General features: G+C 38.7%; 1 protein-coding gene across 1 annotated transcript in view; it reads right to left on the bottom strand.

Moving 5' to 3' along the window:
* Positions 1–25717, bottom strand: part of LOC128657882 (zinc finger and SCAN domain-containing protein 12-like) — a 64009-nt gene that overhangs the window by 10519 nt on the left and 27773 nt on the right. Inside the window, exons 5-6 of the mRNA XM_053712310.1 lie at positions 6348–6455; positions 3911–4183 (exon numbers count right to left, since the gene is read on the bottom strand). Coding sequence (XP_053568285.1) covers positions 3911–4183; positions 6348–6455 — 381 coding nt within the window. The remainder of the gene's footprint in view (positions 1–3910; positions 4184–6347; positions 6456–25717) is intronic.

The raw sequence follows: 25717 nt of genomic DNA, 5'->3' as shown, positions 1-25717 counted from the left end.
AAATGCTTTTGGCGCCAAAAATGACGCCACATCCGGAACGCCGACACTTTTGGCGCAAAAAAACGTCAAAAATGACGCAACTTCCGGCGACACGTATGACGCCGGAAACAAAGAAAAAAATTTTTGCGCCAAAAAAGTCCGCGCCAAGAATGACGCAATAAAATGAAGCATTTTCAGCCCCCGCAAGCCTAACAGCCCACAGGGAAAAAGTCAAATTTTAAGGTAAGAAAAAAATTGATTTATTCATATGCATTATCCCAAATATGAAACTGACTGTCTGAAATAAGGAACGTTGAACATCCTGAATCAAGGCAAATAAATGTTTGAACACATATATTTAGAACTTTATATAAAAGTGCCCAACCATAGCTTAGAGTGTCACAGAAAATAAGACTTACTTACCCCAGGACACTCATCTACATGTAGTAGAAAGCCAAACCAGTACTGAAACGAGAATCAGTAGAGGTAATGGTATATATAAGAGTATATCGTCGATCTGAAAAGGGAGGTAAGAGATGAATCTCTACGACCGATAACAGAGAACCTATGAAATAGACCCCGTAGAAGGAGATCATTGAATTCAAATAGGCAATACTCTCTTCACATCCCTCTGACATTCACTGCACGCTGAGAGGAAAACCGGGCTCCAACCTGCTGCGGAGAGCATATCAACGTAGAATCTAGCACAAACTTACTTCACCACCTCCATAGGAGGCAAAGTTTGTAAAACTGATTTGTGGGTGTGGTGAGGGGTGTATTTATAGGCATTTTGAGGTTTGGGAAACGTTGCCCCTCCTGGTAGGAATGTATATCCCATACGTCACTAGCTCATGGACTCTTGCTAATTACATGAAAGAAATGAAGATTTATCAGTGTCAATATCTGAGACAGAATTCTCTGAACCAGAAAAATCATCATCAGAAACAGACAAATCAGAATGATGATGTTCATTTAAAAATTCATCTGAAAAAAAATTAAGTTTTAAAAGACCTTTTACGTTTACTGGAAGGAGGAATAACAGACATAGCCTTCCTAATAGATTTAGAAACAAAATCTCTTATATTAACAGGAACATCCTGAGTATTAGATGTTGATGGAACAGCAACAGGTAATTGAATATTACTAATGGAAATACTATCTGCATTAGCAAGTTTATCATGACATTCATCACAAACTACAGCCGGAGGAACAGTTACCACAAGTTTACAGCAAATACACTTAACTTTGGTGGAAACAGCATCAGGCAGCGTTTTTCCAGAAGTAACTTCTGATCCAGGGTCAATCTGAGACATCTTGCAATATGTAAGAGAAAAAACAACATATAAAGCAAAATCTATCAAATTCCTTAAAAGACAGTTTCAGGAATGGGAAAAAATGCCAATGAACAAGCCTCTAGCAACCAGAAGCAAATGAAAAATGAGACTTAAATAATGTGAAAAAAAAGGTGGAGACAAAAATGACGCCCACATTTTTTAGCGCCAAAAAAGACGCCCACATTATTGGCGCCTAAATGCTTTTGGCGCCATGAATGACGCCACATCCGGTGACACCGACATTTTTGGCGCAAAACGTAAAAAAAAATGACGCAAACACGAACAACTTCCGGTGACAAGTATGACGCCGGAAATGATTAGAAATTTTTTGCGCCAAAAAAGTCCGCGCCAAGAATGACGCAATAAAATGAAGCATTTTCAGCCCCCGCGAGCCTAACAGCCCACAGGGAAAAAAAGTCAATTTTTAAGGTAAGAAAAAATGATTTATTCATATGCATTATCCCAAATAATGAAACTGACTGTCTGAAATAAGGAATATTGATCATCCTGAATCAAGGCAAATAAATGTTTAAACACATATATTTAGAACTTTATATAAAAGTGCCCAACCATAGCTTAGAGTGTCACAAAAAATAAGACTTACTTACCCCAGGACACTCATCTACATGTAGTAGAAAGCCAAACCAGTACTGAAACGAGAATCAGTAGAGGTAATGGTATATAAGAGTATATCGTCGATCTGAAAAGGGAGGTAAGAGATGAATCTCTACGACCGATAACAGAGAACCTATGAAATAGATCCCGTAGAAGGAGACCATTGAATTCAAATAGGCAATACTCTCTTCACATCCCTCTGACATTCACTGCACACTGAGAGGAAAACCGGGCTCCAGCCTGCTGCGAAGCGCATATCAACGTAGAATCTAGCACAAACTTACTTCACCACCTCCACGGGAGGCAAAGTTTGTAAAAACTGATTTGTGGGTGTGGTGAGGGGTGTATTTGTAGGCATTTTGAGGTTTGGGAAACTTTGCCCCTCCTGGTAGGAATGTATATCCCATACGTCACTAGCTCATGGACTCTTGCTAATTACATGAAAGAAATATATATTATACATTATAATCCAAATGTTATTCCTCCTGAAATATAGATTTGTTTTTAATTATATAGCAAGATGGTATAATGTTTTTTGTTTTATTTTTTTGGTAAATTAATTCCATTAATCCATTCACAATGTAATGCTCCCCCAGAGGTTTCTGTCAGATTATTTTGGACAATTTTTAAATCTTGAAGATATTATCACATATTATTGGTTTTGTAGTCCTCAAAACTGTGAATTTGTGTCTGCAGAAACAATATGCCCCTTATTCACAGCAAAATGTTATAAAATTAACATACAGAGTTGATAAATAGACCTTAAAGGGACATAATCATGAAAGATAACTTTTGGGTTTCAGATAGAGACTACCATTTTCAGATTCACTTCCATTATCAGATTTGCTTCATTCTCTTGGAATCCTTTGTTGAAGGAGAGCAATGCTCTACTGGGGCCTATCTGAATACAATGGGTAAGAGTGACAAGCAGCTAGCTCACAGTAGTGCATTGCATCTGAGTGAGCCTACCTATGCAGGCTTTTCAACAATGGATACCAAAAAGAACAAAGCAAATTAGATAAGAGAAGTCAATTAGAAAATTGTTAAAATTGCATGTTCATTCTGAATCATGAAAGTTTAATTTTGACTTTCCTTTCCATTAATGCCATTGCTCCCCTGCAAACCTATGTACACAACATCAACCCATACTAAGTTTCAAGAAGCTCACTGAATAGAAGATTGTTTGGAGTGGAATAGAACTGCACAAGTGTGAGGAGGGAGGGGCAGGCATTAAAAAAGAAAAAAAAATGTTTTAGTTAAATAAAACTCTCTCTATTGTTATTATTAATATAATAATTTTTCTCCGACTTCTGAATGATTAACCAATTAACCTGGAGATAGTTCACCTCCAAATAATGTAATTCATTTCAATGATCTATCTATGCATATCTAATGATATATAAACACATCAGTAATGGTCTGATATAACTGGAAAAATAATCTGAAAAGTTATTCTAAAAATGAAAAAAAAAACATGATTTAAATCGATTTAAATCAGTCTTACTGACTAGTGATTTTGATTCTGCACCTCATAAACGCTTGAGGTGCAGAAGGGGCCTCAAACGGCTTCAAAACTGTGTGCCCCAGGGGGGTCACATGCAGTCATCATTAACACTAGGTATTTTGTGGATGCCAACTATGTGTCACCCTCTGCACTTATGAGGTTAAACTTTTATAATGAGTCTTCTGATGCTTAACAAGAGCTGATTTTCGAGTAAAACATTTCCCACAGTCAGAACATGAAAATCCTTTCTCCCCTGTATGCATTTTCTGATGCCTTATAAGATTTGAATTCCAAGTAAAACATTTCCCACAGTCAGAACATGAAAATGCTTTCACACCTGTATGAATTTTCTGATGTTTAATAAGAGATGATTTCTGAGTAAAACATTTCCCACAGTCAGAACATGAAAATCCTTTCTCTCCTGTATGAATTTTCAGATGACGAATAAGATCTGATTTCCGAGTAAAACATTTCCCACAGTCAAAACATGAAAATCCTTTTTCTCCAGTATGAATTTTCCGATGAGCAACAAGAATGTTTTTGCGGTTAAAACATTTCCCACATATAGGACAAGAAAATGGATTTTCTCCTGTATGAATTTTTAGATGTTTAAGATGATGTGATTTCTTAAGAAAACCTTCCCCAAACTCAGAATATACATTTCCCATGTGGCTTCTTTGATTTTGAAGAAGATGTAAATAAGCATCTGCACTCTGATCATGACTAGGATTATTGCAGTTTGTGAATTCACCTGTCAATAAGAAACACAATGGGAGTCATGTTATTAAACACATAATTATTTTATCATGAGAACATATAAACTGTTCTGATTAATCAGTCCTCTGACCTTTTCACAGCTTCCATGCTAAGGCTTAAGGGTAAGTTTAAGTGGACATTAGGGACTATTTCTAAGAATTCACACTTAGGTAGAAAAAAAACATTATTTTCAATATAGTTTGGTCTCTGACTAAAGTATCTAGTCCTTTAAGAATTGTGTTCACAGAATCAAGTAATATAATTATTTCAGCACATAAACGTATCTTTAGAACTATTGCTCATGTGCTTGTAGTTAAAAGAAGGATGACTCTAGAACAACAAAAACAAAGAAAATGGCCCCAGGTGGTGTAGTATATCTAAGCAATATATAAAATCTTCATCAGAGAAAAGAATCTCACTCATGTGTTAACTTCACCACAGTTAAGGAATTTACTTAAAAAAGGCTAAGAACATTTACATCACAGGAAAGAGGGTTAATATGCAACATAAAGGACCATTAAAGGGACACTGAACCCAATTTTTTTTTGTGTGATTCAGATAGAGCATGCAATTTTAAGCAACTTTCTGATTTACTCATATTATCAAATTTTCTTCATTCTCTTGGTATCTTTATTTGAAATGCAAGAATGTAGGTTTAGATGCCAGCCCATTTTTGGTGAACAACCTGGGCTGTTCTTGCTGATCAGTGGATAAATTCACCCACCAATAAACAAGTGCTGTCCAGGGCCCTTAACCAAAAAATAGCTTAGATGCCTTCATTTTCAAATAAAGATAGCAAGAGAACAAAGAAAAATTGATAATAGGAGTACATTAGAAAGTTGCTTAAATTTGCATGCTCTATCTGAATCACAAAATAAAAAATTTGGGTTCAGTGTCTGAGTGCAAACGACAGCTCAGAGCCGTCATTGGCACTCACCCACCTTGAGGGCAATCTGGGGGCTCCGATCGACTCCCAACCCGGCGATCGGGACTGTATAGTGACAGGCATTGCCGGGGCTTCCCGTTTCGCATGGTGACGTCACGCAAAATAACGTGATGACGTCACTGGGCAACTTTATTTAAAATTTACAATGCACACTATAGGGAAAGAGGGCATGCTGCTTAGAAGCCTGTATCTCAGGCATCTAAGCAGCTATAGACCCCCAAGACCCACTGTTCGAAAGGTAATCACCTAACCTTGCCAACGGTAAAAATAAATAAATAAAAAAATAGTTTAAAAAAAAGCTTAAATCCAGCTTAGCACTCAAATATAATACAATTGTATAATTAACAAACACATAAAAATAAAGACAAGGCAATAACACCTACTCTGAATTTAAAATAAGCAGTACAATTTTTTTCTGTCAAATTTATTTTTTCTCCTCTTTTTCAGACCCCTGTATCATGTGACAGACACCAGCCAATCACAGACTAGTATACATATACCCTGTGAACTTGTGCACATACTCAGTAGGAGCTTGTTCCCCAGAAAGTGTGTATATAAAAAGACTGCAAAATTTGATAAAATTGGAAGTAAATTGGAAAAAGTGTCTTAAAACTGCATGTTCTTCCTGAAGCATAAAAGTTTATTTTGACTTGAGTGTCTCTTTGAATGTTTTGTGCACATAAGCAATAATTATTAAATTTTATTTTTTATATTATTTACTTGTAATAAAGACCAGATTATCATTTTATATAAAAGGTAATATATATAATATGTAGAATAAACTTTATTAGTGAACATACACATCAGACATGTACACTCACCTGTGCCTAAAACATGTCACACACGTGCACTCACCTGTGTCCTATTTCCCCTCTCACAAGTACACTCACCTGTGCCCTGCAACCCTCACATGTGGCACACATACACTATCTGTGTCCTGTTTCCCACAGACATGACACACAAGCACTCACTTTGCCCTACATCCCTCTGAAGTGTCAGACATGTACACTGCTTTCCTATCCCCTCCTTCCAACAGACATGTGACACACGTACAATCACATGTGCCCCGCATCCCTTAGACATATCACACACTTACAATCACATGTGCCCTACTTTCCTCAGACATGTCACACACATACACTTACCTGCACCCTACGTCTCCTAGAAATGTCACCTACAACCTGTGTCCGTAAGACATGTTACACACACTCACCTGTACTTAAATTGGCACAAATTTCCTGCTCTGCAGGTTCAGGCATATTTCTTAGCCACTGATATTCTGTTTTTTCCATGTTACATGAAATCTTAGCATCGTTTTCACCTGAAGAAAAAAAAATAAAAAAAAATATCACTATTTACAATTTCTGTTGTCTCTTTTTAAAAAATTGTTTAAAACAAAATACTTACCTTTTAATCTTGACAGCCGCTGCATTGCTTTGATTCCACGGGCTGTCGCAAAGCCTCTTCCTAGTTCTAAAATGAGGAATCCGGCTTCCTCCAATCACAGAGTTGAATCCGACACTGATTCCCCCGGGGGGGAAGCCGTGATTGGAGGATGACTGATCCGTCATTTCTGACATAGGAAGAGGCTTGCGACAACCAGGGGAATCAAATTTTTAAAAAAACGGGCACTTTATCATCAAAATTTACATTCACTTTAATTTCCCATTGGTTATTAAAACCTCACTATAGCCCATTTAATTATGTTAACATGTATTGCCTGTGTGAGAGAGTGTACCACAGTGATATGATAGAAACAGCAGATATATAAAAAGATTTATATAGTTCAAAACAAAAGTATTTTCTACTTCTTCAATAAAAGAGGAAAAGGAATAGAAATAATCACCTAGATAACAAGTTTTGCGCTAAAGAGCGTGCGAAAAGAACGCCAAAAAATTTGCGTTATTGCACTCTCCATAGCGCTGCCATTACGAATTACTGAAAAGCCTCCTTGTGCTGTGCGGTATGGTGCGTTAAGCTCCATACCGCGCAAATGCCAAGGGCTGACTTGATGTGCTCATGCACGCTTTCCCCCATAGACATCAATGGGAAGAAAATGTTAGAAAAAAAAAACACCTGCGATCGCGGAATGGAGATAGCCGTAATGCAACCCCATTGATGTCTATGGGGAAAAGAAAATAACATTTAAACCTAAGACCCTAACATAAACCCCTAGTCTAAACACCCCTAATACGCCGCTCCCCGACATCGCCAACACTAATAAAAATTAGTAACCCCTAATCCGCCGCTCCCCGACAATAAAGTGATAAATCCCTAAATCGCCACCCCCGACACTAAATAAAGTGATTAACCCATAATCCGCCGCTCCCTGTCACTAACAAAAGTTATTAATCCCTAATCCGCCGCTCCCCGTCACCTTAATAAAGCTATTAACCCCTAAACCATCACCCCCCACATCACAAAACACTAAATAAAACTATTAACCCCTAAACCTAACACCCCCCTAACTTCAAATTAAAATATAATTATCTTAAAATAAATCTAAACTTACATGTAAAATAAAATAAAAACTAACATTAAACTATAAATGAACCTAATATAACTATTCTAATAAATAATAAAACAACTACCAATTAAAAACCGAAATAAAATTTTGTAAAAAACCTAACACTACGAAAAAAATAAAAAATTACAAAAAATAAAAAGCACTACATTACAAAAAAAACATAATTTATGTAAGAATTTACCTGATAAATTCATTTCTTTCATATTGGCAAGAGTCCATGAGCTAGTGACGTATGGGATATACAATCCTACCAGGAGGGGTAAAGTTTCCCAAACCTCAAAATGCCTATAAATACACCCCTCACCACACCCACAATTCAGTTTAACGAATAGCCAAGTAGTGTGGTGATAAAGAAAGGAGTAAAAAGCATCAACAAAGGAATTTGGAAATAATTGTGCTTTATACAAAAAAATCATAACCACCATAAAAAGGGTGGGCCTCATGGACTCTTGCCAATATGAAAGAAATTAATTTATCAGGTAAATTCTTACATAAATTATGTTTTCTTTCATGTAATTGGCAAGAGTCCATGAGATAGTGACGTATGAGATATCAATACCCAAGATGTGGAACTCCACGCAAGAGTCACTAGAGAGGGAGGGATAAAAATAAAGAACAGCCATTTTCCACTGAAAAAATAATCCACAACCCAAATTATAAATTTATTCTTTAATGACAAGAAAAACTTAAAACATTAGCAGAAGAATCAAACTGAAACAGCTGCCTGAAGAACTTTTCTACCAAAAACTGCTTCTGAAGAAGCAAATACATCAAAACGGTAGAATTTAGTAAATGTATGCAAAGAGGAACAAGTCACCGCTTTACAAATCTGATCAACTGAAGTTTAATTCTTAAAAGCCCACAAAGAGGAGACTGATCTAGTAGAATGAGCTGTAATTCTCTGAGGCGGGCCTGACCCGACTCCAAATAAGCTTGATGAATCAAAAGCTTTAACCAAGAAGCCAAGGAAATAGCAGAAGCCTTTGGACTTTTCCTAGAACCAGAAAATATAACAAATAGACTAGAAGTCTTCCTGAAATCATAAGTAGCTTCAACATAATATTTCAAAGCTCTCACCACATCCAAAGAATGTAAGGATCTTTCCAAAGAATTCTTAGGATTAGGACACAAGGAAGGGACAACAATTTCTCTACTAATGTTGTTAGAATTCACAACCTTAGGTAAAAATTTAAATGAAGTCCGCAAAACCGCCTTATCCTGATGAAAAATCAGAAAAGGAGATTCACAAGAAAGAGCAGATAGCGCAGAAACTCTTCTAGCAGAAGAGATGGCCAAAAGGAACAATACTTTCCAAGAAAGTAGCTTAATGTCCAAACAATGCATAGGCTCAAATGGAGGAGCCTGTAAAGCCATCAAAACCAAATTAAGACTCCAAGGAGAGATTGATTTAATGACAGGCTTGATACGAACCAAAGCCTGTACAAAACAGTGAATATCAGGAAGATTGGCAATCTTTCTGTGAAATAAAACAGAAAGAGCAGAGAATTGTCCCTTCAAGGAACTTGCAGACAAACCCTTATCCAAACCCTCCTGAAGAAACTGTAAAATTCTAGGAATTCTAAAAAAATGCCAAGAAAATTTATGAGAAGAACACCATGAAATGTAAGTCTTCCAAACTCGATAATAAATCTTTCTAGAGACAGATTTACGAGCTTGTAACATAGTATTTGTCAGGAATTCTGTTCCACCTTACAGAAAGGCTGTAATCTCTCTATACCACCTTTACAAACTCAGGCCAACCCCTTACCCTATTTAAAGTTACTCTTGAGGCCAGCCAGGTGCTTAGTGATTAAGAAATCAACCTAACTGAGCTCCCTGCACATGTTTTGTGCTCCAGCTATTTCAAACCTTAGAAAGTTTATTCCTAAATCTTTAACCTGAATTTCTACAAGGAAACTGGACTGCTTTCTGCCTAGGCAGAACTTGCTACTTCTGCTCCGCTACTGCTGAAGTTTATCAAGTGATTTATTGACACTACAACAGCGTGACCTGCTTGTCACAATTTGCAAGATTGATACTGTTACAATTCCCGGTAAGCTGTTTACCTCTAATTCAACTGCCAGTCTGCATTGCAAGTTTCAGCAAACACGGAGCTGCTCACAGCAAGACATTCCTAAGCAGTGACATCACAACTATTCCAGACGGCTCAGCTTACAAGCAGATTTCATATCAGCTGTTCTACCATTCTGTCTCAGCCTGTCTCACTGATTCACACGTTCTGCTGCTACAGACCATTTCCCTGCTAATCTCTATATGCAGGTAATGTGGTCTCAGTGGTTTCCTAAACATTTTGGCTGTACTTAGAATTATATTACCAGCATAAAATCTTCATTGCTATTTTTCCAGTGTGGAAATTTATACTTTATTAATTTGCAAATATAAACATAGTGAGAGATTCTACACCTATTCACAGATTAATCCAAGTTTGTGAATTCGATATAAACTCACTTTGTGCCCTAAAATTAACATTTATCCATATGTTAATTTACAGCTAAGTGATACAAAACCTATCATCCACAGTTGTGATCCATACAAAGGATTGAATTGATACAGTGAATTAATTCATTACAGAATCACTAAGCCAGTAAGATGGATCCAGTGGATTTACCACAGGTGGTTTATGAACTGTCACAGAAGGTGGACCAATTAGGTCAAGCTATGAACAGTTTACAAATAGAAAATGAAACTCTAAGAAAGGTCATTAGAGATTCCATAGGATACAAAACACCATCACAAGACACTCATCCTGAGCCACAAATATCCAGTCCTGATTTATTCTCTGGGGACAGAAGAACTTATCGTCAGTTCAAAAATGCCTGTTTGCTCACTTTCACACTCAAACCAAAGACTTATCCCACCGACCATTTAAAGGTTTTGACTATGATCTCCTATCTGCGAGGAGAACCCAGGATATGGGCGGACTCATACTATGAATCTAACAGCCCCATTCTATTCTCTCTCCCAGACTTTCTTCAGGCCATGGATGAGCTATACCTTGATACAAATTCACAGATTACAGCAGAAACAAAGATGAGAGCCCTCAAACAGGGTACGAAACCAGTTGAACAGTATATTACTGAGTTCAAACAGTATTCAACGGACTCTCAATGGAACAGGGTAGCCTTGAAAAATCCATTCCGACTGGGACTCTCTGATAGTGTTAAAGATGAGCTTGCCAGAGTGGAGCTACCTGACACATTGGAAGCATTGATGAGATTATCTATGCAAATAGACAGGCGCCTAAGGGAGAGGAAGTCTGAACGCCATGGTCCAGAACCTACTTATCGTAAGACCCCCACTTCCGCAGTACCCGTAGGTAGTGGTGGGACATCTCAGGAACCAATGGAGATAGGGCTCTTGAGGGGTCCTCTGTCTACTGAGGAAAAGCAAAGAAGAAAAACTCTCTCGTTGTGTCTTTATTGTGCTAGTCCAGCACATTCAGTCAAGGACTGCCCCATTCTTCTGAAAAACAAGAAAAGTAAGTGTCTGCTAACCAATTGTACTACTTCACAGCAGAACAAACCTAATTATTGTTTCATCTCTCTCTCTTTGCAGTGGGACCGTAGACGCCTATCTTCTGAGGCCATTCTCGACACTGGGGCACATGGGAATTATATAGACATAGAGGTTGTTAAGGCAAATAAAATACCACTTGAAAAAAAAGCTCTCCTGTCTCCATTCGTGTTGTGGATGGTACATACATAGCTAGCGGTCCGATAACACACCACACGGTTCCTTTAATGGTTACCACTCAAAACTGCCATTTCGAATACATGTCATTTGATGTTTTACCTTCTCCTCTTTTTCCAATCGTTCTAGGTATTCAGTGGATACGCCTCCATGAACCCTCCATAGATTGGAAAACCCTAAAAGTCACTTTGAACTCCTCTCATTGTAAAACAAATTGTTACCATTCAACACATACCATCCACATAGCTGAACAAACTACAGATATACCTGAAGTATATTCACAATATACCGAAGTATTTAGTAAGAGGGAGGCAGAAACACTACCTCCACACCGTAGCTATGACTGCCCTATAGATCTGAAACCTGGTTCAGTAATACCACATGGTCATCTCTACCCTCTAAGCCAACCTGAATTAGCACATTTAAAAGGCTATTTAGACGAAAACTTAAAAAAAGGGTTCATCAGGCCGTCCGTGTCTCCTGCGGCAGCTGGTATGTTCTTTGTTAGAAACAAAGATAAATCACTACGTCCGATCATTGATTATAGAGAGCTCAATAAAGTTACCGTTAAAAACAGGTATCCACTCCCCTTAATTCCTGAACTTATTGAGCGACTCCATCAAGCTAAGATATTCACCAAATTGGACCTCAGGGGGGCCTACAACCTCATTCGCATAAGAGAGGGAGATGAATGGTTAACTGCGTTTAGAACGAGATATGGCCTATACGAATACCTGGTTATGCCATTTGGATTATGTAATGCTCCTGCAACTTTTCAGCATTACATCAATGATGTTTTCAGGGATCTCCTTGACATATGTGTAGTGGTCTATCTGGATGACATTCTCATTTATTCCCAGAATTTACAAGACCATATCAAACACGTCAGCTGGGTTCTATCCAGACTTCAAATACATCGATTATATGCCAAGGCCGAAAAATGTATATTCCATGCTGAAAAGATCTCCTTCTTGGGATACAATATCTCATCCGAGGGCATTCAAATGCAACAAGACAAAGTAGAAGCGGTAAAGAGCTGGCCTACCCCACAAAGCCGCAAGGATCTACAGCGGTTTTTAGGGTTTAGTAATTACTACCGAAAATTCATTAAAGGGTATTCTGGTATAGCTAAACCATTGACCTCGCTTACTGGTTGCACTTCCAGATTTCTTTGGAATGAAAAGGCAGCAGAAGCATTTGAATATCTGAAATCCTCTTTTACATCAGCACCCATTTTACATCACCCCAATCCTGATCTCCAATACTTCCTCGAAGTAGACTCATCTGATTATGCTTTGGGAGCAGTTCTTTCTCAGAGAAAAAGCCTAATGCATCCATTACATCCGATAGCCTTCTTTTCCAAGATGATGTCCCCCGCCGAAAGAAACTACCCCATAGGCGAAAAGGAACTTCTCTCCATCAAAAGAGCTTTCGAGACTTGGAGACATCTACTAGAAGGAACTCAACTACCAATAATAGTGTATACAGACCATAGAAATTTGGAATATTTACAAAGGAATAAGACTCTTTCCTCAAGACAAGTGAGGTGGAGTCTCTATTTCAGTAGATTCCTATTCCAGATAGTATATAGGCCAGCCTCTCGTAATGGTAAGGCAGATGCTTTATCCCGTAGAGACCCTAAACCCGATTGTAGCGAAACCCCTTCGGCTATAATTCCACACGACTCATACATTGGAAGCATTACCACCACAGCTTCCAAGTTTAAAAAAGCCTTGCAAACTGAACAGGAACTTCCACCTGATCTACGTATAGGATTGGATGGTCTCTACTACAAACAAAATAAGTTGTATGTTCCGACTACTTTAAGACAATACATCATTAGAGAACATCATGATACTCCTCTCTCTGGACACCCTGGGATCCAGAGAACTCAAGAGCTAATAAGTAGGGCTTACTGGTGGCCAGGAATGGCTCCGGAGATTCGCCTCTATGTACAGGCTTGTACTAGATGTATTACATCAAAATCCGAAAAAAGACCCCCATATGGATTACTCATGCCAATACCAGTCCCTGGAAGACCTTGGACTCACTTAGGCCTAGACTTCATTGTTGAATTACCTACTTCCGCCGGAATGAATACAGTCTTGGTTATAATAGACCTCCTCACTAAAATGGCTCATTTTGTACCTCACCACAAACTCCCAACCTCAGCCGAAACAGCTCAGTTATTCATTGATAATGTAGTAAAGTACCATGGAATTCCAGAGATTCTCACCACCGATAGAGGCACGCAGTTCACCTCTCGTTTTTGGAGAAACTTATGCCAGAAACTCCAAATCGACCATCGTTATAGTACTGCTTACCACCCCCAGACTAATGGCCAAACTGAACGATTAAACCAGTGGCTTGAACAGTACTTGAGGTGTTACTGTGCCTACCATCAGGGGGATTGGAATAAATACCTCTCTCTAGCTGAATTTGCTTACAACAACTCCCTTAACTCCTCTAGCAAAATGACACCTTTCTACGCAAATTACGCATTTCACCCAAAGATGGTCTTAACAACAACGGAATCCTGTTGTAACCCAAACGTTGAAGATTTAGCTGACCATTTACATGAGAATTGGAAGTTATTCCAAGAAAACCTCCAGACAGCTCAAGCTGTACAAAAGAAGTACTACGACCTCAGACGAAGACCTTCTCCACAATATTCCATAGGAGATTGGGCCTGGCTTTCCACGAAAAATCTAAAACTACAACTTCCCAGTAAGAAGTTAGCTACTCTGTTTGTTGGACCCTTCCAGATTATTAAAGTCGTCAATCAAAATGCTATAACGCTTCGCTTACCCTCATCTTTAAGTATACATCCCACTTTTCATGTATCCTCACTAAAACCAGCAGCTATTAACAGCACCCAAGTATTACCTCCAAAAACACAAATTCTAGAGGATAATATTTATGAAGTAGGTAACATACTAGACTCACGCATCAACAGGGGTCAACTTCAGTACCTGGTTAGGTGGAAAGGATATTCCTCTGACGAGGACACATGGGAACCCGTTAACCATGTCAATGCCCCAAGACTTATCTCTCAGTTCCATCGACGGAATCCCGAAAGACCACGCATGCAAGCCGTGGGACGGCATGCCTGAAGGGGGCATTCTGTCAGGAATTCTGTTCCACCTTTACAGAAAGGCTGTAATCTCTCTATACCACCTTTACAAACTCAGGCCAACCCCTTACCCTATTTAAAGTTACTCTTGAGGCCAGCCAGGTGCTTAGTGATTAAGAAATCAACCTAACTGAGCTCCCTGCACATGTTTTGTGCTCCAGCTATTTCAAACCTTAGAAAGTTTATTCCTAAATCTTTAACCTGAATTTCTACAAGGAAACTGGACTGCTTTCTGCCTAGGCAGAACTTGCTACTTCTGCTCCGCTACTGCTGAAGTTTATCAAGTGATTTATTGACACTACAACAGCGTGACCTGCTTGTCACAATTTGCAAGATTGATACTGTTACAATTCCCGGTAAGCTGTTTACCTCTAATTCAACTGCCAGTCTGCATTGCAAGTTTCAGCAAACACGGAGCTGCTCACAGCAAGACATTCCTAAGCAGTGACATCACAACTATTCCAGACGGCTCAGCTTACAAGCAGATTTCATATCAGCTGTTCTACCATTCTGTCTCAGCCTGTCTCACTGATTCACACGTTCTGCTGCTACAGACCATTTCCCTGCTAATCTCTATATGCAGGTAATGTGGTCTCAGTGGTTTCCTAAACATTTTGGCTGTACTTAGAATTATATTACCAGCATAAAATCTTCATTGCTATTTTTCCAGTGTGGAAATTTATACTTTATTAATTTGCAAGTATAAACATAGTGAGAGATTCTACACCTATTCACAGATTAATCCAAGTTTGTGAATTCGATATAAACTCACTTTGTGCCCTAAAATTAACATTTATCCATATGTTAATTTACAGCTAAGTGATACAAAACCTATCATCCACAGTTGTGATCCATACAAAGGATTGAATTGATACAGTGAATTAATTCATTACAGTATTAATCACTGAATCAGAGAAACCTCTATGACTTAGCACTAGGCGTTCAATTTCCACACCTTCAAATTTAATGATTTGAGATCCTGATGGAAAAACGGACGTTGAGACAATAGGTTCCGGCCTTAACGGAAGTGGCCAAGGTTGGCAACTGGACATCCAAACAAGATCCGCATACCAAAACCTGTGAGGCCATGCTGGAGCCTCCAGCAACACAAACGATTGTTCCATGATGATTTTGGAGATCACTCTTGGAAGAAGAACTAGAGGCGGGAAAATATAAGCAGGTTGATAACACCAAGGAAGTGTCAATGCATCCACTGCTTCCGCTTGAAAATCCCTGGACCTGGACAGGTATCTGGGAAGTTTCTTGTTTAGATCTATCTATGGAAGACCCCACATCTGATCAATCTGAGAAAACACATCTGGATGGAGAGACCACTCCCCCGGATGTAAAGTCTTATGGCTGAGATAATTCGCCTCCCAATTGTCTACACCTGGGATATGCACCGTAGAAATTAGACAGGAGCTGGATTCCACCCAAACAAGTATCCGAGATACTTCTTTCATAGCTTGGGGACTGTGAGTCCCACCCTGATGATTGACATATGCCACTGTTGTGATATTGTCTGTCTGAAAACAAATGAATGGTTCTCTCTTTAACAGAGGCCAAAACTGAAGTGCTCTGAGAATTGCATGTAGTTCTAAAATATTGATTGGTAATCTCGCCTCTTGAGATTTCCAAACCCCTTCTGCTGTCAGAGATCCCCAAACAGCTCCCCAACCTGAAAGATTTGCATCTGTTGTGATCACAGTCCAGGTTGGCCGAACAAAAGAAGCTCCTTGAACTAAATGCTGGTGATTTAACCACCACATCAGAGAGTGTCGAACATTGGGATTTAAGGATATTAATTGTGATATCTTTGTATAATCCCTGCACCATTGATTTAGCATACAAAGCTGGATAGGTATCATGTGAAAAACATAATTTATGTAAGAACGTACCTGATAAATTAATTTCTTTCATATTGGCAAGAGTCCATGAGCTAGTGACGTATGGGATATATATTCCTACCAGGAGGGGCAAAGTTTCCCAAACCTCAAAATGCTTATAAATACACCCCCCACCACACCCACAATTCAGTTTAACGAATAGCCAAGAAGTGGGGTGATAAGAAAGGAGCGAAAGCATCAACAAGGAATTGGAATAATTGTGCTTTATACAAAAAAATCATAACCACCACAAAAAGGGTGGGCCTCATGGACTCTTGCCAATATGAAAGAAATGAATTTATCAGGTAAGTTCTTACATAAATTATGTTTTCTTTCATGTAATTGGCAAGAGTCCATGAGCTAGTGACGTATGGGATAGCAAATACCCAAGATGTGGAACTCCACGCAAGAGTCACTAGAGAGGGAGGGATAAAAATAAAGACAGCCAATTCCGCTGAAAAATTAATCCACAACCCAAATCAAAAGTTTTAATCTTCATAATGAAAAAAACTGAAATTATAAGCAGAAGAATCAAACTGAAACAGCTGCCTGAAGTACTTTTCTACCAAAAACTGCTTCTGAAGAAGAGAAAACATCAAAATGGTAGAATTTAGTAAAAGTATGCAAAGAAGACCAAGTCGCTGCTTTGCAAATCTGATCAACAGAAGCTTCATTCTTAAAAGCCCAGGAAGTAGAAACTGACCTAGTAGAATGAGCTGTAATCCTTTGAGGCGGAGTTTTACCCGACTCCAAATAAGCATGACGAATCAAAAGCTTTAACCAAGATGCCAAAGAAATGGCAGAAGCCTTCTGACCTTTCCTAGCACCAGAAAAGATAACAAATAGACTAGAAGTCTTTCTAGAAGTAGCTTCAACATAATATTTCAAAGCTCTTACCACATCCAAAGAACGTAAAGATCTCTCCAGAGAATTCTTAGGATTAGGACACAAGGAAGGGACAACAATTTCTCTACTAATGTTGTTGGAATTCACAACTTTAGGTAAAAATTTTAATGAAGTCCGCAAAACCGCCTTATCCTGATGAAAAATCAGAAAAGGAGATTCACAAGAAAGAGCAGATAATTCAGAAACTCTTCTAGCTGAAGAGGATGGCCAAAAGGAACAATACTTTCCAGGAAAGTAACTTAATGTCCAAAGAATGCATAGGCTCAAACGGAGGAGCCTGTAAAGCCCTCAAAACCAAATTAAGACTCCAAGTAGGAGAAATTGACTTAATGACAGGCTTGATAAGAACCAAAGTCTGAACAAAACAATGAAAATCAGGAAGATTAGCAATCTTTCTGTGAAAAAGAACAGAAAGAGCAGAGATTTGTCCTTTCAAGGAACTTGCAGACAAACCCTTATCCAAACCATCCTGAAGAAACTGTAAAATCCTAGGAATTCTAAAAGAATGCCAAGAGAATTTATGAGAAGAATACCATGAAATGTAAGTCTTCCAAACTCGGTAATAAATCTTTCTAGACACAGATTTGCGAGCCTGCAACATAGTATTAATCACTGAGTCAGAGAAACCTCTATGACTAAGCACTAGGCGTTCAATCTCCATACCTTCAAATTTAATGATTTGAGATCCTGATGGAAAAAAGGACCTTGAGATAGAAGGTCTGGCCTTAACGGAAGTGGCCAAGGTTGGCAACTGGACATCCGAACAAGATCCGCATACCAAAACCTGTGGGCCATGCTGGAGCCACCAGCAGTACAAATGAACGCTCCATTATAATCTTGGAAATCACTCTTGGAAGAAGAACTAGAGGCGGAAAGAGATAAGCAGGTTGATAATTCCAAGGAAGCGACAACGCATCCACTGCTTCCACCTGAGGATCCCTGGACCTGGACAGGTACCTGGGAAGTTTCCTGTTTAGATGAGAAGCCATCAGATCTATTTCTGGAAGCCCCCACATCTGAACAATCTGAAGAAACACATCTGGGTGAAGAGACCATTCTCCCGGATGTAAGGTCTGGCGACTGAGAAAATCCGCTTCCCAATTGTCTATACCTGGGATATGGACCGCAGAGATTAGACAGGAACTGGATTCCGCCCATGCAAGTATCCGAGATACTTCTTTCATAGCTAGAGGACTGTGAGTCCCACCTTGATGATTGACATACGCCACGGTTGTGACATTGTCTGTCTGAAAACAAATAAACGATTCTTTCTTCAGAAGAGGCCAAAACTGAAGAGCTCTGAGAATCGCACGGAGTTCCAAAATATTGATTGGTAATCTCGCCTCTTGAGATTTCCAAACCCCCTGCGCTGTCAGAGATAACCAGACAGCTCCCCAACCTGAAAGACTCGCATCTGTTGTGATCACAGTCCAGGTTGGACGAACAAAAGAGGCCCCCTGAACTAAACGATGGTGATCTAACCACCAAGTCAGAGAAAGTCGAATATTGGGATTTAAGGATATTGATTGTGATATCCTTGTATAATCCCTGCACCATTGGCTCAGCATACAAAGCTGAAGCGGTCTCATGTGAAAACGAGCAAAGGGGATCGCGTCCGATGCTGCAGTCATGAGGCCTAAAACCTCAATGCACATAGCTACTGAAGGGAATCATTGAAACTGAAGGTTCCGACAAGCTGAAACCAATTTCAGACGTCTTTTGTCTGTTAGAGACAAAGTCATGGATACTGAATCTATTTGGAATCCTAAAAAGGTTACCCTTGTCCGAGGAATCAAGGAACTTTTTGGTAAATTGATCCTCCAACCATGTTCTTGAAGAAACAACACTAGTTGATTTGTGTGAGATTCTGCAGAATGTAAAGACTGAGCAAGTACCAAGATATCGTCCAAATAAGGAAACACCGCAATACCCTGCTCTCTGATTACAGAGAGTAAAGCACCGAGAACCTTCGAAAAGATCCTTGGAGCTGTTGCTAGGCCAAAAGGAAGAGCATCAAATTGGTAATGCTTGTCTAGAAAAGAGAATCTCAGGAGCTGATAATGATCTGGATTAATCGGAATATGAAGATATGCATCCTGTAAATCTATTGTGGACATATAATGCCCTTGCTGAACAAAAGGCAGAATAGTCCTTATAGTCACCATTTTGAATGCTGGTATTCTTACATAACGATTCAAAATCTTTAGATCCAGAACTGGTCTGAAAGAATCCTCTTTCTTTGGAACAATGAACAGATTTAAATAAAACCCCAGACCCCGTTCCGGAAAGGGAACTGGCACAATTCCCCCGGATAATTCCAGGTCTGAAACACACTTCAGGAAAGCCTGAGCCTTCACTGGAATGCGTTAGAGAAAGAAACTTCTCACAGGCGGTCTTACCTTGAAACCTATTCTGTACCCTTGAGAAACAATGTTCTGGATCCAATGATTTTGGATTGAATTGATCCAAACATCTTTGAAAAACCTTAATCTGCCCCCTACCAGCTGAGCTGGAATGAGGGCCGCACCTTCATGCAGACTTAGGGGCTGACTTTGGTTTCTTAAATGGCTTGGATTTATTCCAATTTGAGGAAGGCTTCCAATTGGAAACAGATTCCTTGGGGGAAGGATTAGGTTTTTGTTCTTTATTTTGATGAAAGGAACGAAAACGGATAGAAGCATTAGATTTCCCCTTAGGTTTTTTTATCCTGAGGCAAAAAAACTCCCTTCCCCCCAGTAACAGTTGAAATAATAGAATCCAACTGAGAACCAAATAAATTATTACCTTGGAAAGAAAGAGATAGCAATCTAGACTTAGATGTCATATCAGCATTCCAAGATTTAAGCCACAAAGCTCTTCTAGCTAAAATAGCTAAAGACATGGATCTAACATCAATTTTGATAATATAAAAAATGGCATCACAAATAAAATGATTAGCATGTTGCAGTAAGCGAACAATGCTAGATACGTCAGAATCCAATTCTTGTTGCGCTAAATTCTCCAACCAAAAAGTTGATGCAGCTGCAACATCAGCCAAAGAAATTGCAGGCCTGAGAAGATTACCTGAATATAAATAGGCTTTCCTTAGATAAGATTCAAGTTTCCTATCTAAAGGATCTTTAAAAGAAGTACTATCTTCCATAGGAATAGTGGTACGTTTAGCAAGAGTAGAAATAGCCCCATCAACTTTAGGGATCTTTTCCCAAAACTCTATTGAAATTGCTGGTAAAGGATACAATTTTTTAAACCTTGAAGAAGGAATAAAATAAGTACCCGGCTTATTCCATTCCTTAGAAATCAGAAATAGCATCAGGAATAGGAAAAACCTCTGGAGTAACCACAGGAGGTTAAAAAACAGAATTTAAATGTTTACTAGTTTTAATGTCAAGAGCACTAGTTTCCTCAATATCCAAAGTAATTAACACTTCTTTTAACAAAGAACGAATATACTCCATTTAAAATAAATAAGTAGATTTGTCAGTGTCAATATCTGAGGAAGGATCTTCTGAATCAGATAGATCCTCATCAGAGGATGATAATTCATTATGCTGTCGGTCATTTACAATTTCATCAACCTTATGAGAAGTTTTAAAAGACCTTTTACGTTTATTAGAAGGCGGAAAAGCAGACAGAGCCTTCTGAATAGAATCAGTAACAAATTCTTTAAAATTCATAGCTATATCATGTACATTAGAAGTTGAAGAAACTGCAACCGGCAATGTACTATTACTGATGGACACATTATCTGCATGTAAAAGTTTATCATGACAACTATTACAAATGACATTCGGAGATATAATTTCCACAAGTTTACAACAAATGCACTTAGCTTTGGTATATCAGGCAGCAAAGTTCCAACAGATACTTCTGAGACAGGATCAGATTGAGACATCTTGCAAAATGTAAAAGAAAAAACAACATATAAAGCAAAATTATCAATTTCCTTATATGACAGTTTCAGGAATGGGAAAAAATGCAAATAGCATAGCCCTCTGACATAGAAAAAGGCAAATAGCAATGGGGTGAAAAAATAATGAAAAAATTTGGCGCCAAGTATGACGCACAACGTAACTGAAATTTTTTTGGCGCCAACAACGTCCGGACACTCGTGTTACTAACGAGGCAACCTTGTGTAAGGAACTCGGCGTGAACTATGACGCTGGAAATGATGAACTTGCGTCAACGGACGTACTTTCGCGCCAAAAAAATCTCGCGCCAAGAATGACGCAATAAAGTCTAGCATTTGGCGCACCCGTGGGCCTAATTCTGCCCGCAATTTGCAAAGAAAATTATTTCTTAATATGTTTATTTTCCCCAAATATGAAACTGACAGTCTGCAAAAAGGAAATACATGAACCTGACTCATGGCAAATATAAGTACAATACATATATTTAGAACTTTATATTAAAGCATAAAGTGCCAAAACATAGCTGAGGTGTCTTAAATGGACAGTCTACACCAGAATGTTTATTGTTTTAAAAGATAGATAATCCCTTTATTGCCCATTCCCCAGTTAAGCATAACCAACACAGTTATATTAATATACTTTTAACCTCTGTGATTATCTTGTATCTAAGCCTCTGCAAACTGCCCCTTTATTTCAGTTCTTTTGATAGACTTGCAGTTTAACCAATCAGTGCCTGCTCCCAGATTAATTCACGTGCACGAGCACAGTGTTATCTATATGAAATACGTGAACTAACACCCTCTAGTGGTGAAAAACTGTTAAAATGCATTCTGAAAAGAGGTGGTCTTCAAGGTCTAAGAAATTAGCATATGAACCTCCCAGGTTAAGCTTTCAACTAAGAATACCAAGAGAACAAAGCAAAATTGGTGATAAAAGTAAATTGGAAAATTGTTTTAAATTACATGCTCTATCTGAATCATAAAAGTTTATTTTGGCCTAGACTGTCCCTTTAAGTAATAAAAACATACTTACAGAAAGACACGCATCCACATATAGCAGATAGCCAATCCAGTACTGAAACAGTTATCAGTAGAGGTAATGGTATATGAGAGTACAGGTGGCCCTCGTTTTACAACGGTTCAATTTACACCGTTTCAGAATAACAACCTTTTTTTCCAGTCATGTGACTGCTATTGAAAAGCATTGAGAAGCAGTGCATTTATTAAATAGCCAATAGGTGGAGCTGTCCGCTTGTGTTGCAGCAAAGCCAAGCAAGCTGAAATTAATCAGTTTAACCAGACCTGAGCTATCAAGCAGATTTAAAAGGAACAAGATCTTCCTGTCTATAAATCAGTCCAGATTGGAATGCATAGAAAGAAAGGTTTGCAGAAAAATGCAAGTGAAGTCTGTGTTGTGTGATTATTTTATTAGGTTTATAATGCTGTTTCACATTTAAAGTCTTCATTTCAAAGCTTTAAAAATAATGTATTAGGTGGTACTTATGACAATTTTGAGAGGGGCCTGGAACCTATCTCCCTCACTTCCCATTGACTTACATTATAAACTGGGTTTCAATTTACAATGGTTTCGATTTACAACCATTCCTTCTGGAACCTAACCCCGGCGTAAACTGAGGGCTACCTGTATATCGTTGTTCTGAAAATGGAGGTAGGAGATGAATCTCTACGACCTATAACAGAGAACCTATGAAAGAGATCTCCCGTGAGGAAAACCATTGCATTCAATAGGTGATACTCCCTTCACCTCCCTCTGACATTCGCTGTACTCTGAGAGGAATCGGGCTTCAAAATGCTGAGAAGCGCATGTCAACGTAGAAATCTTAGCACAAACTTACTTCACCACCTCAATAGGAGGCAAAGTTTGTAAAACTGAATTGTGGGTGTGGTGAGGGGTGTATTTATAGGCATTTTGAGGTTTGGGAAACTTTGTCCCTCCTGGTAGGATTGTATATCCCATACGTCACTAGCTCATGGACTCTTGCCAATTACATGAAAGAAATAATAAACGAAATGATCAAAAATAAAAACTACCAATAGCCCTTAAAATGGCCTTTTGTAGGGCATTGCCCTATGTTAAACAGCTCTTTTACCTTAAAAAATTACTAAGTCCCCTCTAAAAGTAAACCCCCAAAATAAAAAAAACCTAACTCTAAAAAATCCTAAGCTACCCATTGCCCCTAAAGGGGCATTTGTATGGGCATTGCCCTTAAAAGGGCATTCAGCCCTTTTACAAGTGCCCACCACTTATCTAAAACCCCCCCACCCAAACACTAACCCCATAAAATCTACTCACGGTTCCTGAAGTCCGGACATCCATCTTCATCCAGGCAGCGAGAAGTTTTCATCCAGGCTGTGACACCTTCATCCATCTTGGGAATGTCTTCTATCTTCATCCCGCGGCGTGGAGTGGAGCTATCCTGGAGGGCGATGATATCCTGCGCAGAGCATCCTCATTATATGGTCACCGCCGTACATTGAAGTTGAATGCAAGGTACCCGTTTCAAAAAGGCGTTCCTTGCATTCCTATTGATTTGAACAGCCAATAGGATTTCAGAAGCTCTCACCCTATTGACTGATTTGAATTTGAAGAATCAAATCAGCCAATAGTAATGCAAGGTGCGCCATTTTGAAATGGGTACCTTGCATTCAACTTCAGTGTACGGCGCTGACCATATGAAGAGGACGCTCTGCGCAGGATGTCATCTGCCTCCAGGATAGGTCCGTCCACAGGGATGAAGATAGAAGACGTCCCCGAGATGGATGAAAGTGTCACCGCCTGGATGAAGATGAATGTCCGGGCTTCAGGAACCGTGAGTAGATTTTATGGGGTTAGTGTTAGTTTTTTTTTTATTTGTTTGGGTGGGTTTTTTAGATAAGGGGTGAGCACTTGTAAAAGAACTGAATGCCCTTTTAAAGGGCAGTAGAAGAGCTGAATGCCCTTTTAAGAGCAATGCCCATACAAATGCCCCTTTAGGGGCAATGTGTAGTTTGGGATTTTTTAGAGTTATTTTTTTGGGGGTTGGTTGGGTGGGCTTTACTTTTAGGGGGGGACATATTTTTTTAAGGTAAAAGAGCTGTTTAATTTAGGGCAATGCCTTACAAAAGGCCCTTTTAAGGGATATTGGTAGTTTTATTGTAGGTTAGGGGGTGTTTTTATTTTGGGGGGCTTTTTTATTTTTATAGGGCTATTAGATTAGGTGTAATTGTTTTTATTTTTGATAATTTTGTTTATTTTTTGTAATCTTACGGCTAGATTACGAGTTTTGCGGTATGAGTGAAAAAGCAGCGTTATGGCTCTTTTTCACTACCGCAGGTATTACGAGTCTTTCAGGTTTAGCAACATAACTACCGCAACTTTCAAAAAGTCCTTTCTAAATGGGACTTCCTTTGCGCCGGTATTACGAGTTTGCCTGGGAGGCCAAAAAGTGAGCGGTACAGCCAATACCGTCAAGATTCATACCGTAAAACTCAGTAGTTATGGGTTTTATGCTACAACGCCGTACCATAAAACTCATAACTAAAGTGCTAAAAAGTACTCAAACACCCATAAACGACCTATTAACCCCTAAACCGAGACCCTCCCACATCGCAAACACATTACAGTTATTAACCCCTAATCTGCCGTCCCCAATGTCGCCGCCACATACATTACAGTTATTAACCCCTAATCTGCCACCCCAACGTCGCCGCCACTATACTAAAGGTATTAACCCCTAAACCTAACCCTAAGTGTAACCCTAACCCCCACTAACTTTAATGTAATTAAAATAAATCTAAATAAAACCTGCTATTAATAACGAAATAATTCCTATTTAAAACAAAATACTTACCTGTAAAATAAAACCTAAGCTAGCTACACTATAACTAATAGTTACATTGTAGCTAGCTTAGGTTTTATTTTTATTTCTCAGGCAAGTTTGTATTTATTTTAACTAGGTAGAATAGTTACTAAATAGGCATTAACTATTTACTAACTACCTAGCTAAAATAAATACAAATTTACCTGTAAAATAAAACCTAACCTGTCTTACACTAACACCTAATCTTATACTACAATTAAATAAATTACATTAATTAAATGAAATTAACTAAATTACAAAAACAAACAAACAAACATAAATTACACAAAATAAAAAATAAATTATCAAATAAAGAAATCAGCTCTTTTACCTGTAAAAAAAAAAAAAAAATACAAACAACCCCCCAACAGTAAAACCCACCACTCACACAACCAAACCCCCCAAATAAAATCCTAACTAAAGGGCATTTAGCTCTTTTTCCACCCAAACCCTAATCTAAAAAGTAAAACCCACCCAATAAACCCTTAAAAAAAAAACTAACACTAACCCCCGAAGATCCACTTACAGTTTTTGAAGAACCGACATCCATCCTCAACGAAGCGGCAGAAGTCATCGAGGCCGGCAGAAGTCTTCATCCAAGCAGCCTGAAGTCTTCATCCAAGCCTGCAGAAGTCTTCATCCATCTTCAAGAC

This window comes from Bombina bombina, chromosome 4, assembly GCF_027579735.1.
Source record: "Bombina bombina isolate aBomBom1 chromosome 4, aBomBom1.pri, whole genome shotgun sequence".
NCBI lineage: Eukaryota > Metazoa > Chordata > Amphibia > Anura > Bombinatoridae > Bombina > Bombina bombina.
Note: the sequence above shows the minus strand (reverse complement) of the source record. Positions and strands in the feature narration are given on the sequence as shown.